Below are 18,260 nucleotides of genomic sequence, written 5' to 3'. Positions count from 1 at the left end.
AATAGAAGACTGACCTATGTATTCTGTACATAATTAATTCAGGTCAAAATAACATTTAATGGTCAAAGAAAACTAGATGTAAAATTAGCAATGCATTTAATGCTATTACTGATGTTTTCCTTGGAACATTTTAACGGCATTAACCTGGCCTAATGTCACTATAAATCCAAATGTACAAGAAACACATTTTACATAAAAGGCCCATTTTCTGCTCTTACGTAATAACCAAATTACCAAATGGTCTATGGAATATCTTCTCCAAATATTAGATGTTTTAGAGTAAGGTTACAAAATCAAATAACTTCAGTATGTGTTTACTATATGTCAATTTTTAAAAATAAAATAATAATAAATATGTTGAATAATATAATTTCACATATTAAAAGGTAGGACCAAGCCCAATTTACCTGGAAATTAAATAGCAATTCACCTCTCTTTTTTCTTCTCACCTTACAAAACAACAACTTACATGAAGATTTCTACTATTCAGCCATATCTAATTAAAGCATTTTTCTTCCATTTTAAAACAAGGTGATGGACTGAGTCCATGTCTCAGGCAAAGAATTAAGCACTTGACATATATCATCTCTTTTAGACTTAGACCTCAAAATAGTCCTGAGAGAATTATCATTAGTATCCTCATTTTATAGAAAAGAAATGGGAACTTAGAAAGGTTAAGTAATTTGCCAGGATGCAGCCTAGGATGTAAGGCATGAAATTTCTCCCACTTCTAGACATACTCCCTTCTACATACTCCCTTCTATAGGGTCTTTTGAGTTCAGGTACGTAATTATCTTTATTTGCATTAACATTAAGGGGAGATGTTAAGTTTCTAGGATAGGGACTATCTACATTTCACAATGTACAGAATTAATGTAAACTGGCCAAAATGGTAGTTTGGGATGGATGTTATAAGTAATAATAAAACACTTTCATCTTATACAGATTGTGTATTACGAGAGCCTCCTAAAATTTTTAGCTGATTAAATAATGTGATTAAAAATCACTCCACTCCACTAAGTTACCTACAGTTAACAAAACTGGTAATACACTTACCTCAATCAATTTGTTGGCATGTTCACGGAAAACCTGGGCATATTCCTTAACTTCTTTCTCATTTCCATTCTTTGCAGCTTCAATCAATACCAAAAGTGGAACGTTGGTTTCCAGGAATGAATCTGAAACATGGTCCATGACGGCTTTGCGAAGCTAACAATTAAATTGTAAAAATTTGATTTTATTTCTACCAAGAAACTAGAATGCTTTTTTCTTTTGTACTTTTAAATCCTAGTGGAAGCTCATGATGGACTTGCTGCATTTATATGAGGATCCCTCATGTAAGCCATGCAATTACATAATCTGCAACATAGGAAACGTGATCCTAAAGGTAATGCTTACACTTAGAGCATTTCAGCAGTAAAACCTCAAGTTTCAAGATAATATCCCCTTTTGGGGGAAAATTACAAAACTAAAACTTTTATCATAAAGGAATAGTACAAAGCTGAACAGAAAACAGCTCTGGGTTGAACTGATACATAGCCTTGGAACATATGCAATTATATTCCTAAACAAAAGTGAAAAGAGAAGATTAAGCACTTTCCCGTTTATCTGAACAGGGTTAGCATTCTATGAACCTTAAACCTATTAATGGTTATCTTTATATCCGTTTCAAAGATAACTTCACCAGAAGAAAAATGAATAAAGACACATTCTATCTTTGCTTTTTATCAGACATGAACAATAAATGTCTATTAAGTCTGGAAACTACTATTACTTCTTTCTCTTTTTTTTAAGTGGGCTTCATGGAGCCCAATGAGGAGTTTGAACTCATGACCCTGAGATCAAGACCTGATATGAGGTCAAGAGTTGAGCACTTAACCGACTAAGCCACCGAGGCACCCCACTACAACTTCTTTTTAAATCTTTTTTTTTTTTTTAATATTTTTTATTTATTTCTAGGAGAGAGAGAGAGACAGCGTGAGCAGGGGAGGGTCAGAGAGAGAGGGAGACACAGACTCTGAAACTGGCTCCAGGCTCTGAGCTGGCAGTCAGCACAGAGCCCAACGCGGGGCTCGAACCCACGAACCGCGAGATCATGACCTAAGCTAAAGTCGGACGCTTAACTGACTAAGCCACCCAGGCGCCCCTTTCTTTTTAAGTCTTAATACAAATTTTATCACATTTGTAATAAAATTACTAATTTTATCACATTACATTACACATACAAATAATACATTTATCACATACATAATACATTTGATTCCAAATTAATGGAACTACTTAACAAATGAAGATACTTTTTCCTCTATATTTACTACCTTGGAAAACTGAGCAACCCAAACATCTCTATCACCATCTATTTGTATTGGAAGCATCCCTTCACCAAGGATCTAAGGGAACTTCAAGTTTGTAATCAGAATGGGGCAAGTCAAATAACTGCAGTTTCTATCTCTCCTGTGTGTAAGCTAGTACCATAAGATCCTTCAGAGTATTTTCACAGGTCCCCAAGTTGTTTTAAATTCATTATCTTAACTGTACATCCTTTTTACACTAGAGCTATTTATTCAGTCCCTCCCAGTGGGACTCTATTATTCCAGATCCCCAACAGATTTTATTAGCTATTTAGAACCTTATTAGCTACCAAAGATAGGCAGTTTTCTATGAAAAACCATCCTTTTACTCCAATAAACATATGGGCCATGTACTTCCTAGAATTTTAACCAACACTACAAAACTGAGAACTTGGAAAAGCAATTGACACAGTTTTTCCAGCTTACCTGTCTACGCAAGTCCCTAGTCTTCTTGGTCATTTTATCTATGGCAGAATTGAGTGCATCACTTCTTTCCTTACGTCCAGCCTGGAAAATAAAAAAATTATAGCTAATGGTTATTCTTGCTCAAATCAACATTTTTTTTTTTTTAACGTTTATTTTTCAGAGACAGAGTGCGAGCAGGGGAAGGGCAGAGAGAGAAGGAGACACAGAATTCAAAGCAGGCTCCAGGCTCTCAGCTGCCAGCACAGACCCCAGCGCATGGGTTGAACCTACAAACCATGAGATCGTGACCTGAGCCAAAGTCAGACGCTTAACCAATTGAGCCACTCAGGTGCCCAAAATCAACTTTTTTAAAAAAGGCCATTTCTTTTAACCCAAAGTTGGTAAATAAGTGGAGGTAGGGCAGAGGAGAACCATGTGGCTTTGTTCATAAAAACCTAACCTTACAATTCTTAGGCTCCACATTAACTGACTACAAGAATTAAGAGTTTTACCAAAATAAAAGAAGCCAAGAGACAGGATTTTCACTGAAATGATTCTGCTTGACAAATTAAACTTATATTTTAATTCAAGGTTCAACATACACCAATTTCATTAATGAACCAGCTCTCCTTGAACTGCAAGCAAGAACAGATTACACCTGATTTTGATGAACTCTGAGATGTAAGAAAAGTTAAAATGTGAAAAATGGCACCTGGCACTAAAACAATGTGAAACAATGAATTTTAAAGTTAAGATGTACCATGATGGGTCAGAGTAAATAAGGCATATTATGTAGTTCCAATAAGAATGCTTTTTAAGATTACTTCAGCCATATATTTTTAAGTTCTAGGCTAAGCTTAATCCAATTGTACTGCACAGAAAAGAATGTATTAGTCACTCGGAGACAGTTACGTAAATGGGCATTGCTTCAGAGTTCAGGAGGTTGAGATTTGCATCCGGGAACATTTTAAGCAGTACCAAAATAGATGGTAGCTGAAAGAAAAGGAAACAAAGGTAAGTTATACCAGACAGAACTTAGCCATGTGCCTGGCAATATCTAGGTAAGATATCAGGTGGGTCAGACTATAAAGTATATTAAAAGTTTTTCCTTACTAAATACCCAGCCAACAAATGTAAAATAAAACATGTAGTAATCACAAAAGAGATACAAATAGACAAAGGAATCTAACCCAGTTTTCTACTTTCGGGTGCCCTCAAGACATTCTGATATGGATATGCCATCAGTACACAAGCCAGCACAGCATATGAATAGATGGGATGGGGAGATGTGGTTTCACATTTTCTCAGTGCCTTTTATGCACATTTGTAACTCATTTTCTCTCTTATCCTCTCATCTATTAAATGGGGGACAATGACACTTGTCCCCCTGCCCCCATCTCTATGGGTTGTAAGAAGAGAAAACAGAAGAAGTATTGTGGGAAATAGATTATTTAACAGCAGACAGAAAGGAGACAAGACAGGCTTTTAGGAATACTGAGAGTTGAAATCAAGTGCTAAATTAATATGTTCACTATCAAATCTGGTTAGGGTCACATCCATTATCTTTTCCCCCCAATAGTCCTATATCACAAATAAAGGTAAGTAATTCAGTAATATTAATGAGTTAAAAAAAAAAAAAAAGGAAAAAAATCTCAACAAAACTGATTAAAGTATGAGAATTTCTACCAGCAGGAATAAACTGTGATTTACTCATAGCCTTTAGTCAGAAAATAACTTGACAAGTTATAATCTCAAAGATCAAAATAGCAGGATCTAAGGCAAAGGTGACTAGAGCTGAATTTTTAAAAAATCAAACTGACCTTACAACTAAGGCCTTAATGAGGAAAGTCTCAGTACATTCCTTAGACACACAAGTGCACGTTTCAAGAAAATTTCTCCCAGTCAAGTTTGTCGTTTTTCCTAGCCACATTTTAGTATGTTTCTAGTATACCACTTGTCCCAGAAAACAATGGCTGTCTGAAACCCAAAGGTTGGGTTCAATGACCTCATGAAAACTCCCAATGCTTTGTAACCTCGAACACCCAGAAAATTCCTCAATTAGTATAGAAGGATTTACTCTGCAAGTTACATAAAGCAAATCCCAAACCTGATTTGAAGGGAATTATAGCCAACAGCAAAAATTTAAGATGCAACCCAGACTATGGATCTGTTAAATCTGTACTTGTCAAACTACCTTAAATATCAATCTGTCTTTCTTGTTACTTTAGGAAATAAAAGTTTATGCCTCGTTTATCAGGAAGGGACATTTCAGAAGCAGTTATTTACTGAAGCTTTTAGGTTACACTAGATAGACCACCTTTTAAATCAAAGCCCCTCTAACACACACACACACATAAACACACACATACACACACGCAACTTTAGGGTTCCAATCATTTAAAATACAATAGGGGTAAGTACACATGCATATACACACTTGAAACCTTAACAATGAGCTTGGTGAAATTGGAAAGGTTGCTTGTTTATAAAATAAGATTTTACTTCTCTGTGAAATTAAAGATGTCAGGATTTTTAAATTCTAGTTTTAGCTATGCCAAAGTAAAGTTGCTCATTTAACCTTTAAAGTACATGACTCTCAGTTCCTACCTGAGAGACTCTATTCCATCTAAGCAGAGAGGCTACCTAGGTTCACTTACATTTGACATAAATGTCCTGCCAACCACTGACAAAACAGCTTTCTGCAAAAAACATTAGGCATATTTGGAGTTTCAACATATAGCTTCTCCTCAGCAAGTAAATATGAGCTGACCCGAGGAGTGAAAGGTTATTAGCTAGATGGCCTCTAGCAACATAGTTCCAGCTGGGACAGTGAAAGGGCTTTCAAAATTCATCTTCAACAGAAGCATGAAAAAGACACTCCACGTGCCTTTTGCGTGGCCACACTTCTATTTATTTAGACACGCTCTTGTCAGAGCACCTACTCTGCATCCATTGGAGTAGGCAGGACTAACCACAATCCTTCTCTCAGAGAATTTATAATCTGAGCTAAAATAATTCATAGCAACATATAATTCAGCAATACTCCGTATTGTGCTGGGCCTGACAGGAGTTCTAAATGCATTAATGTGGGTCAGAGTAGTTTGGGAAAGTTTTGCACAAGGTTACATTTACGTTAGGCATTGATTTTTTTTTTTTTTTAATTACTAATCACTCAATTTTCCTGGAGGATTGTACCTGTTTTTGGTGGTACCCTGTGAAAAAACAAGCATTTTTTTTTCTTCCAAAGACCTGACCCTTGCCTGAGAAAGAGTAATCTTTTCTCCTATAACAAATTTACAACTCCCCCCAAACCACTCCTACCTTTGCTGTAGATGACCCTGTCTCACTGCTGTTGCTGGTGCATATGTCCACCAATTATTCGCCCATACCCTACAACCTCTCAACTCCATGACTCTAATCCAACCCTTCCCATTTGGAGGTCATGAAATGTGTCCCTAGCACAGCTGGTGGCATCTCAAGGTACATTTTAATCCTTAAAAATAATGTGACGTAAGTTCCCAGGTGAGCCTACAAAAAAAAGGCTACTCAACCTAAAAAGTAACAGTACAAAATAAACAGAGCACTTCCAGGGAAAAACACAGTGAAAACTTTCACAGTGCTTCCAGTGGATGAACCTGTAGCATCTTTCCGCCAAATCCAGGGAGATAAGAATCAGAATGTGAACTATTCCTTTATCTTTCTAGGGGAAAATGTGACAAAATCCAGGATGGGGAAAAGTATGTCAAGGTTCAGCAATGAAGACTGCTAATATCCAGCCAATATACATGCAAATTCACCCTTTTAAATTTAGCTGAAGGGGTCAAAAGGCCTCTACAATTGAAAGGGATTCTTCAAGAAAATATGAAGGGGTATCTTAACTCTTCATTCTATTCCGTGCAAATGGCCTTGTACACCTGTGGGTCACCTATGTGGGCAAGACGAGAAACATATCTGAACAAAAAAGCACTTGTAAATGCAGAGGGAGAAGCAGGAAGGACAGTTCCAAACTTAGCCATATTTCACAATTTAAAAACGAAGCCTGCCATATACAGAGGGAAAAGTAAACATGAAATGATGTAGCCATTGGCAGAACAAGAATAAGAAAAGGGCTTGGGATTATAAATTTCAATCAGTCTGTGCACTAATCAAGACTTTAAAGGGTGCCTGGGTGGCTCAGTTGGTTGAGCATCTGACTCTTGATTTCAGCTCAGATCACAATCTCTTGATTTCGTGAGTTCACGGCCCCCATGGACTCTGTGCAGACAGTGGAGAGCCTGCCTAAGATTCTCCCTCTTTCTCTGCCCCCTCCTATATCAAAATAAATAAGTAAACTAGGGAAAAAAAGATTTTAAGAAAGCTCTGTTTGGTTTGAGGTCTATAGTAGGCAAAATAAAAGATCTTCATGGCTGAAATGCACCTGTGCTCAAATTTCTTTCTTTTTTTTCCCTGATGGCTCTCTGTATGGTATTTTTTTTTAAACTTTTTTTTTCATAGTTTATTGTCAAGTTGGTTTCCATACAACACCCAGTGCGCATCCCCACAAGTGCCCTCCTCCATACCCATCACTCCCCTTCCCCTCCCCCTCAATCTGCCCTCAGTTTCTTCTCGGCATTCAAGAGTCTCTCATGGTTTTGCCTCCCTCCCCTACCCCAATACTTCTCCCCTTCTTCTCCCCCATGGTCCTCCGTTAAGTTCCTCCTAATCCTCCTATACGTGCAAACACATGGTATCTGTCCTTCTCTGCCTGACTTATTTCGCTCAGCATAACACCCTCAAGTTATCCATGTTGCTACACATGACCTGTGCCCAAATTTTTATGGAAGATTTTCCCTTGCCTAATGTCCGACACAGGTGGATTACCCCAAAATGTATTGCTGAATGACCTAGCCCTGGGCAGAAAACATAAAACTAGCACAACAAAATTAGGCTGTCACATGATCCTAGCCCCCCCACTGCCCCCGCCGGCAGCAACTACCAAAAAGCACATGCCTCCAAAGCTACAAGAAATCCTGAACCTTTTAAGTTACAGCATCAAAAGGAACATAGTTCACCATCCCTAGTGGAATCATCACTACTTCTTACTGCTTTCTCAATCATGTCTACGAAGAGAACAAAAGGACTTTTAAAAATCAAGATCAATGGAGGGCAGGGATAGAGACAAAGATCTAGTAAAAAATGGGAATTCTGGAGGTCCTGTGTGGACAGCTTAGTTTAAAATGAGGCACTTTTTTTTTTTTTTAAGAAAGATTCCCAACCACCCGTATGTTTATGTACATGCAACAGTGGTCTAGTGAGCACCAACACTGTAGGAGCCTAGTGTTCTGAATGCTCTCAGATCCTCTGGCTCCACCTGTAACTATCAACTACTCTTTAGACCATCTCCAATACAACAGATTGGTAAAGCCATCAGTTCTTACATAGTCTATCTGCCTCTGTCAGATAGGTTTGGTTTCTTTGGAAGATAACAAGCCAAAGTTCGGCACCAATCCCACTGATTTTTCCTTTTTTTTTTTTAAGAGCGAATCAAAAATTTATAAGAACAGTCACATCTTTGCCTTCAAATATACGCAGTTTGAAAGCAGTGCACAACTCTAGGATTTACCGTAATCTTCTTTCATCTGCCTTCCTTCCTCCGTCCAAAAGAAGGTTACTAAAATCCACATACTCTGATGTAGGCCCAAATATGAGAACCCTAAAAGCCTCTTAGAAGGGGACAAACACAGACCCACAAAATCCAGGATCTCGACCCTAAAAATGACTATTACTTTTTGATAAACATGAAGAGATTCTCCAAGTAATGATCAAGATTGGTAGCAACAAGCCTTATTTTAACATTACTTCTTCAGAGCACCTTTTGTACAACACCACTAGTGCTGGAGTTATTACAATTTTTTGATTTGGGCATGATTAAATAAACATTACACTTTTTAGCATAATGCAAAATCAAGCTTCCACTCTACTACAAAAGAAAACTCCATGTATAGCTGTGCATCTACCTCTGCAAGCAGAGAAATAATTCTCTCTAATCAACAATACATATTAAAACAAACTTTCATGTAGAGTAATGCGTGTAACTACAGCACCTAAGCCCTACCACTTGACTCACTTAATTTGCTTAAAACCATTCACAGAGAGAAGAAACAAGTTAGATTTTACTTCTCATTTGCCTTGTCACGAACAATAACTAAAGCAGTGAAAATTTAAACAGATGATATGGATAGTACTTTGCAAAAAGGTTGCAATGCCACTTTAATTAAGTCGAAGGCATATATGTGCAGAGTAAAGCTGCTCTAAAATGAAACCAAAAACAAACAAAAAATGATTAATTCAGAAAGAACATGGGTCTCTGTTTAGTCCTTTTAGCAAAAGAAAGAGAAAGATTTTTAAAAAGTGATACAAAATTGCATCAACAGAACTGTGTCCTCCACCAACTTTAAGACAAACACCGTATCTTCTTTGGTTCCAAGAACTGAATCTTCTGAACCCAAAGAGAAAGCAAGTGAGCAAGGGGACCAGTGACCCAGAACAAATTATTTGGATACTGTGATACTGTATTACTGCCTACTTTTGCAGTGCAATACTGCCCACTTCTCCAGATGCATCAAAAAATAATTACTCTTGATTGCACTGGTGCTTCTCTGAGCAATTTTCCTTGCCCACAAATCTGGTATAATAGTCCTGGGATAATGTAATTTAAGCATTTTCCATTTGTTAATATATAAGAGGTAGGCAAGTAGAATAGAGAGGAGAAAGGAACCAAGAGTCTAAGGGGAAGGAGATGCTTTTCCTTCTACATTTTCACATACAACTCATTCCTAATTGTGGATTAGGAATTTGAGCAATTGTGGTTGCTCAAATCCAATTGACTTTAATGCTTTTCTCCACATAGAAGTAAAGTGGTTACTTCATGGAAGAATTTAATCCAGTTCCTCCTGCCTAGCAAAGGTTTTTTTTATCAGAGAGTAGCTGACTTTGATAACGCCATTTATAATATTCAAGGGCTTGTTTTCCTTTAAAAAAATTAAGAGACTACAATTACAGATTTTGGAAAATCTTAGGTGATTTTGGAAAAAAGTTCCTCTGGAACAGAAATTCCATAACCTAGGATCACACACTTTTTAAGACTGTGAGTAAATCTTATTCACAGAAAAATGCAGAAGCAACAGAATTCTACAAATTAGTCTATGGAACCAGGTAAAGAACTATTAGCATATAGACAGACAAGACTACGGAAAAGATGAAGGTCAGTGGGACAAGTGGCATCCTTGAGGACCTGTCCCTCCATTCCTTCTTAACTAGCATGTAGGAAAAAGGTGGGAGTGCTAATGCAGGCTCGTTCTGAAGAATGTAGGGTTTCATTCATGAGCAACTTTGACTTGGAAGCTTCTCTCTGGCCTGGGGATGCACTGTAGTCTACGGCTGTCTGTCAAATCTTTCCTTCCTCTCTCCTTTCAGAGGTGTCAGACTTGCCCTGTGGTCTGAAGACTCCACTGGCCCTCAGAGTATTCCTATGGTCTTCTCTTTCTTTTTGTACTTCCCAGGCACTTTCCAAATAAAACCCTTATACTTTTTAAGAGTTTTATTTTAATTTTATTTATTTATTTTGAGAGGGAGGGAGAGAGGGAGAAGAAGCAGGGGAGGGGCAGAGAGAGAGGGAGAGAAAGAGAATTCCAAGCAGGCTCCACACTGTCAGTGCAAAGCCTGACACAAGGCTCGAACCTATGAACTGTGAGATCATGACCTGAGCTAAAACCAAGAGTCAGAGGCTCAACCAACTGAGCCACCCAGGTGCCCCAAAACTCTAATACTTCTCATCCTTCTTGGGGTCTGCTTCTAGGAGGATTCAGACTATCCATCTGCATGCACTGCTGTTTTCACAGCACCTTTACACAAGGACCTAGAGGAAAAGACCTTGGATGCTTCCAATCCTCACTCCAGTACCAACCTTCAACACAGAAACTATGTCTCTTAAGATGATGACTTCTTGCCCAAGGGATGAAGCCCCTGGAAGCCAACAGGTCAATGATGTTCTGTTTTCACAAACCCCACGGGTAGTTTTGAGATTTCTGCCTCCAGTTCTAAGACAAGACCCACTAAGGTTAACTACCAATGGTTATGACAAATTGCTGTGGAAGGCCAAATTAATAAGGCAAGATGTGTAAAAGGTGTTACCTATGTCAGACCTGAATATATTACCCTCACTAATGCTAGAAAAATCCTTCCCATTTATACTAAACATGGTGCTTTAATTTTCAAAACCAAGTTCTGAACAGTGATGACACTATTCAACAGGGAGAAGACACCATCAGGTCAGTAAAAACAGCCAAAGCAAAAATATTATTCCAAAGTATGAGTGACCTTCTGTATTCATCAGAGATTCCAAGAGCTAGTGTGCAACTCAAAGTCAGTTCTTAACGTGTGCCAGCAGGAGCTCCTAAGTAGGCAAATGCTCTGTTATCTGGGTGCCACACTGCCCCAATCATGCTCAGCATCAGCTAAGGCTTTCAGTTGAAAGAGTAGGTGAGATTCTGAGGTTGGATTGTACCAGAATGCAACCATGCTCTATCACTTGTCCTGAATCACTTCTGTTCCACTGTTTAGGGCATGCAGTATTAAATGACAATATCACCCTAACCGTTTCTCCTAGTGAGACATATAAGGAACACGTCAGCATTATTTTTCAATCAGCACTGTGATTAAAATATGGTTATAAAATGAAACAGAGAAGGAGAAATCATTTTAATTCAAGTTTCCCTTAAATTCTCAACTAGCAGCATAATCAAATACTTCGTCATTTTGTAAGCTTCCCCCTGCCCTTTATTCTTGGTTTATGATGTTAAGCGCTTAATGACAAAGAGGCCAAGTCCACCTGGCTCCTTTTCCAACACACATAAAGGAAATCACCGTCATACTTCTATTTTAACCAAGCATGACAACAAGGTGACTGAGTAGCTTTCCAAACTACCAGAGCAGCAGGCACTACCTTGCATAGGCTGGCGTTAAATCTGCACTTCATAAATTGTGCAGGCTCCTGACCATTTAGATGATCTCTCACTGCAGAATCGGCAGTCTAACACTGGCTCTTCCAAGCATTAAAAATCATCACTCTGCTATCCCAACTCACTGTTCAGATGGGTCTTCCTGAATGCAGCCTTTATTACAACCTCACTGCTGCTTCATACACTGCAGGAATACCATGATTTTAAGTCAGGCGCTCTCTTTCTCGCTTTATTATAACCAAGGGGTCTTACAACGACCCCAATGCTGTTAAAAAGCACAGTGCTTTATAACAGTAAAGCTTCTGGAAAACCCAAACAAAAGACACGTCACCCGGTGACGTCAGCCTATATACAGTTCTGTGTGGTCGCAGCACATAAGCAATTCCATTCTTGTGCCGTTTCTCGGAAAAGCTTTTCAGTAAATGCACTCATGCTGCTCCAGGAGCTCTTCTCTGCAACAAGCCGCCCATCTGCCATCAACAAGTTAAGACTGAGAGAACTAACGGCTGCGGAAAGGAGAGACTGAAGCTTTGATTAACCAGCTGAGCAGTTAAAGGAGGACGAAATTAATAACTTACATTCAAAACTGAGGGAATCGGAGAGAACAGAGAAAATGAAACCAATGCTTTCGAGAGGAATATCCTAAGGAAAAAATAACTCACCCTGCTGGATTCAATTTTACTCAGAAAGCCTGGGACACAGAAAACAGGAAACTGGTCAAAGGCTCCTGCATGTTAGAGCCTTTTACAGACTCACTGCGTTGAGTCTAACAACCGCGACTGAATGCAGCCTCCAATGTGCTCAGAAGAATGGGTAAGTCCATGCATTTATATGTCTTATGCAGTCAACAAGGAATCATGCTTTTTAAAATAAGCCACCAAATTCACATTTTATGAGGTAGATCACTATTAAATTTCTGGGTTTTGAGGTTTAGGTAAAAGCATATACTGCTAATGACAGAACATTCTTTATCCTTTTTCCTAATGGTTTAAGTTGTGTTCTAGTCATACTAACAAGGTTAGGTTTTCTGCAGCAAATGAAAAATAAGTTATATGCAGTGAAATCTTTCACCATAATGTTATGTTGTTTTTTTAAGAGCTCATACATTCTGCTGAAAAATATCCTATCTTCTTGTTTTCCTTAAATTATATTCTGCAGGCTTACATTTCAAGTGGCCATTAGGGGCCCCTATGCTGGCAGCAATATATGCAATGAGTATGGTTTTAAAAATGCTGCCTGCTCTGGGTATGGCGTGTCCACCCAAATGCCGCTGCGAGAAGCTGCTCTTCTACTGCGACTCTCAGGGCTTCCGCTCAGTGCCAAACGCCACAGACAAGGGCTCTCTGGGCCTGTCCCTGAGGCACAATCACATCACAGAGCTCGAAAAGGATCAATTTGCCAGCTTCAGTCAACTTACCTGGCTCCACTTAGACCACAATCAAATTTCAACAGTAAAAGAAGATGCTTTTCAAGGACTATATAAACTTAAGGAATTAATCTTAAGTTCCAACAAAATATTTTATTTGCCAAACACAACTTTTACTCAACTGATTAATCTGCAAAATTTGGACCTGTCTTTTAATCAGCTGTCATCTCTGCACCCAGAGCTCTTCTATGGCCTTCGGAAGCTGCAGACCTTGCATTTACGGTCCAACTCCCTGCGGACTATCCCAGTACGTCTATTCTGGGACTGTCGTAGTCTGGAGTTTCTGGATTTGAGCACAAACCGTTTGCGAAGTTTGGCTCGCAATGGATTTGCAGGATTAATCAAACTGAGAGAGCTTCACCTAGAGCACAACCAGCTGACGAAGATTAATTTTGCTCATTTCCTACGGCTAAGCAGTCTGCATACACTCTTCTTACAATGGAACAAAATTAGCAACTTGACATGTGGGATGGAGTGGACCTGGGGCACTTTAGAAAAGCTAGATCTGACTGGAAATGAAATCAAAGCCATCGACCTGACAGTGTTTGACACGATGCCTAATCTTAAAATTCTCCTCATGGATAACAACAAGTTAAATAGCCTTGATTCCAAGATCCTAAACTCTCTGAGATCCCTCACAACTATTGGCCTCTCTGGCAATCTGTGGGAATGCAGCCCTCGAATATGTGCTCTGGCCTCCTGGCTGGGCAGTTTCCAAGGTCGGTGGGAACATTCCATCCTATGTCACAGCCCTGACCACACCCAAGGAGAGGATATACTAGATGCAGTCCATGGATTTCAGCTCTGCTGGAATTTATCAACCACTGTCACTGCCATGGCTACAACTTATAGGGATCCAACCACTGAATATACAAAAAGAATAAGCTCATCAAGTTACCATGTGGGAGACAAAGAAATCCCAACTACTGCAGGCATAGCAGTTACTACTGAGGAACACTTTCCCGAACCAGACAATGCCATCTTCACTCAGCGGGTAATTACAGGAACAATGGCTTTATTGTTTTCTTTCTTTTTTATTATTTTTATAGTGTTCATCTCCAGGAAGTGCTGCCCTCCCACTTTAAGAAGAATTAGGCAGTGCTCAATGATTCAGAACCACAGGCAGCTCCGATCCCAAACACGACTCCATATGTCAAACATGTCAGACCAAGGACCGTATAATGAATATGAACCCACCCATGAAGGACCCTTCATCATCATTAATGGTTATGGACAGTGCAAGTGTCAGCAGCTGCCATACAAAGAATGTGAAGTATAATATCTACCCGTCATCAAAAATTACATCAGATAAGTAACCTATTTTACATAGTAGGGGATAAATACATACCTAATTTTTACCAATGGTGACATTAAGCCTAATTTTCCAAACCAAGTGGAGACTTAAGTTTTTGAAGTGTTAAAGTATTTTTAATTTTTTTTAATGAACCCATATTTTAAGTGTTATATGAAGCAAAACTCTTATTAATTTGCACTCTTGTTGCAAAGTCTAAAAATGCTTACTTCAAAATAAGACATTTCATGTGTGTAATTATTATATACTATCATGTGTAAACATTTACACTAAGGTCTCCATATGCTATTTTTTTCTACCGAAAACAGTTTGGAAAGAAGCTACTGAGCAGATAAAGATATGGATCAATACTTGTTAGATCACTGCTCTCCATCCCAAGAACCACAACTGGCTTGCTGCTTAAAAGGAGGCTTAGCAAAGTTCTCTTCTATGATAATTTGGTATTTACTCAAATGTACAATTTACTGCCAGTGTGGGAGGTAGAATTTCATGTATGCTGAAGACTGGTAAATATTAAACACTCTTCCTCCAGAGTTCTTGCCTGGGTCAGTAGATACTATCAAAGTCCACATTATGAAATCAGAACCCATTATGTAATTCTAATAAGCCGAGTGACTCTTTAATGTATTTAAACAATGAATCCAAGTGATTGTGAAAAGGTCTCATTACAATGAAATCAATAGTAAATAATTACACTGACTTCACCTCATATATCTCTAGTTTGACTTATAATGGAAATGTTGATTTTTGTGGCACTTAGACAATTTTTTAAACTAATCTAAAAATCATCACTTTTACTAATTAGTTTACTAAATCCTATATTTACATTTATATGTGAAAACAGATTTAGAAATTATTTTGGAGACAAAGGGGAAACTGAGTCCATTTAACAATCCTGTGACCTGCTCCCTGTAGTCTGAAAGCACACACACAAATTCTCTCCCTCCTTCCACAATCAAAGATGCCTTGACAAAGGGGTTTAAACCTCTTTCTTCTGCCTTTTCCTGATCTTCAAACCTCAAAAAGCCAAATTAAAAGTAATTGGCTACCAAAAGAATATACCAGAATACAGTACAATGGAACCAAGAAAAAAATCACTTTCTAAATATGATATGCTAAAATTTGACTATTTAATAAAGATACATATCCACACTGTAAGAGCAGTTCCTTCTAAGTGAGGGGAACAACATCTTACTGAGGCAAGCTTTCTCATGGGAGAACACTCTACATGCCTATGCAGCCACACAGTGGTAACTCGAAGGTGGCAAGGATGTGAAGGGATGAAAGGGAAAGACAGCATTTTGAAATGTGACCAGCAGAAACAGTTTAGCTTAAGTTAAAAGGCAGCCAAGTGTGAGGCAAAGGTTAACTACACAATCTGCATCAAACAGGGGAAGACCCTGGCATGTGCCTCTGAAAAGGAGAGAGAGTGTTAACAGAAACATTCCATAATTAATAAATGATAACGATGCCACACACTACGTGCATAAAGCTGCCATAAGTATTTTGTTTGATTATGATTTCTACAAAGAAACTAAGACATATTTGGGATTTAGATGCAAGTCACCAATCCATACTGAATTTTTCCATAAACAAGGTTCAATGTATGTAGTAGCAAAACCCATTAGACTACTGACTTGATTTTAGAAAAATGAGCATTTTCACAACTGACATTTAATGTATGTGAAAAAAGGCTTATATCCTTAGAGAAAACCACAATCATTTAAAAAAAAAACAAAAAAGGTTATCTTTTCCTTAAGATGACCATTAACATGATATCCTTCATTCAAAGCATATTTTCCTCCCAGGATTGAATTGAAAACATGCTAAGACTACAGTTTAACTCACAAGATTTAACTGTAATTTTTTCTTCTTTAATACTAAGAGAAGGGTGTCTTCTTTAACACATTTCAAAGAAAATGTGTCTTAGTAAAAAAGCAGATGAGATCACAAATTAAGGTAAAAATGTGCTCTATTTTTTAAGGTGGATAGTTTGGCAAAGTCTCAGCCCAGCTGTGTTGAGCTGATCTTGAGCGGTGAGCATTTCATTTCTTGTTAAACCAGACTCTGGGCCTGCCTGGGCAGAGACAGAAGCTGACTTTACAGCAGAGAGCACAGCTCACTACTTCCCCATGGAGGAGCTGGATCAGAAGCCCAGTACAAATGAGAGCTCCATGAGCTAAAATTTACCAACCCACTTATCAGGGTAACCATGGCCATTTGTCAGGGCACAGCTTTGTCACAATATAACTGTGCCCTGAACACAGACTCCACTAGTCCTGAAGGATAGCACTGGAGTCTTTTCCATCATTTCATCCACAACCAATATTAATTCAAATTGTGAAGGATGAGAAATACCGGCTGAGAATTCCCACATTAATCTTAAAGATTATAGTTAGTAAAACAGACCACCAACTGACAAAATCCTTAATGGATGCAGAAATGTAAACTGGAAAAGCAAGCCATTCATTAATTCCAGGGAATAGCATAGCAAAGCCATGAAGGAATACTTTCCAGTTGAAAAATATAAAATTTTTTGCCCTCCATTTTTTTTTTAGAAATGCTGTCAGAGAAAAGTAAGTAACAGTGCCAGATAACATTTTCCTTTTCATTTAAAGTGCAAACTTCCCTTTTCAATTGCCTGTAGAAGGCAGGATTCCATTTAATTTTGGCCTATGTGTGTTTCAGTATCAGCACAGGTTTGAAGAGGAGACTGTTAGTCATCTGTGCTCTCTTTACCAACTGGCTAGGGTAGAAGAGCATCACAGCTACACTGCAGATTCTGGTAAAACAACGTTAGGGCTTTTGTTTTTCAGTGTAGTCCTATCTTCTTCAGCACTTCCCCTCTCCCACCAACTCCAGCCTTTATTCACTTTCAAGGTTAGAGGAAAATGACCACTTAATCAAGAACCAGAAAAATAATTAAATCTCTCTGGAAAAAGAAAAGCTAAGAAGGCTGTGATACTGTACCCACCTAGTAACTAGAGCTTGTTTGGAATCGTTTATATTCGTTTCTGTAGCTTGCCAGGGATTTCAATCACTTTTCTGAAATGAGAGTGGGCTGATAGATTTGCAAATCCACACACAACTCAGAGAATACCCACTGCCAACATCAAATAGCAAAGATACTAATTTTTTAAGCCAAAAATCTGCACTAACACATGTAATTTCTTAATGTGCCTAAGTTAATTTCTATACCAATTCAATGAATGGAATTGATTGAACTTTCCAACTCCACTAATTATTAAAATCCATCTGCTTATTCTAATGCTAGTCACCAAGAGCTAGGCTCCATCTTTCCAATAAAAATGAGCCTTCTGTATCTCTAGGTCCAAAACCTAAAAATCAAAACAGGCATATCATTTTCTTAATGCATACTTCCTACACATGTTATCAGGGAATAAAAAGCTATATAATGCCCCATCCTCTCTCTAAAATGTGGATATCTATATGAAATTTTAAAAGAGTATTTTTAGAAGCTTAGCTCCTAATAGAGCAATACAATGACAGAACTGTCTCAAAGGTCTGTTTTGGGACATGATTTTCTTAACTTATTGGCTAAAGAGTTTCAACCAGAAAAAGACTAAGGATGATAAAGGTCATCCATAGATAATTAAATATTTCTGTTCTTAACCTAGGGCAAACTCATAGTGCTTGAATATAGCCAAAAACAAATAGAAAATGGCTGTTAAGCATTCATGCAGCTATTACAAACATTTAGAAACATCTGCTACTCCTTCAACTAACCTATTCTTCCTTGGTAAACT

The 18,260-nt window shown here is 38.2% G+C and overlaps 2 protein-coding genes across 5 annotated transcripts in view; one reads left to right on the top strand and one right to left on the bottom strand.

The window, feature by feature from the left end:
* Nucleotides 1-18,260, bottom strand: part of CTNNA1 (catenin alpha 1) — a 174,822-nt gene that overhangs the window by 41,785 nt on the left and 114,777 nt on the right. For all 4 annotated transcript variants that reach the window (XM_039224868.1, XM_039224867.1, XM_039224869.1 and 1 more), the window contains 2 exons: nt 2,778-2,858; nt 1,057-1,209 (listed from right to left, as the gene is read on the bottom strand). In XM_039224868.1, the coding sequence (XP_039080799.1) occupies nt 1,057-1,209; nt 2,778-2,858 (234 nt within the window). The remainder of the gene's footprint in view (nt 1-1,056; nt 1,210-2,777; nt 2,859-18,260) is intronic.
* On the top strand, nt 12,247-15,026 carry LRRTM2 (leucine rich repeat transmembrane neuronal 2). The gene is made up of 2 exons (XM_039224870.1): nt 12,247-12,568; nt 12,914-15,026. The coding sequence occupies exons 1-2, from the start codon at nt 12,565-12,567 to the stop codon at nt 14,458-14,460; spliced, it is 1,551 nt and encodes a 516-aa protein (XP_039080801.1). The 5' UTR covers nt 12,247-12,564; the 3' UTR covers nt 14,461-15,026.

The sequence above is a fragment of the Hyaena hyaena genome, unplaced genomic scaffold (genome assembly GCF_003009895.1).
Source record: "Hyaena hyaena isolate Hyena2069 unplaced genomic scaffold, ASM300989v1 scaffold_1806, whole genome shotgun sequence".
Lineage (NCBI taxonomy): Eukaryota > Metazoa > Chordata > Mammalia > Carnivora > Hyaenidae > Hyaena > Hyaena hyaena.
This window is presented reverse-complemented; position numbering and strand designations above follow the sequence as displayed.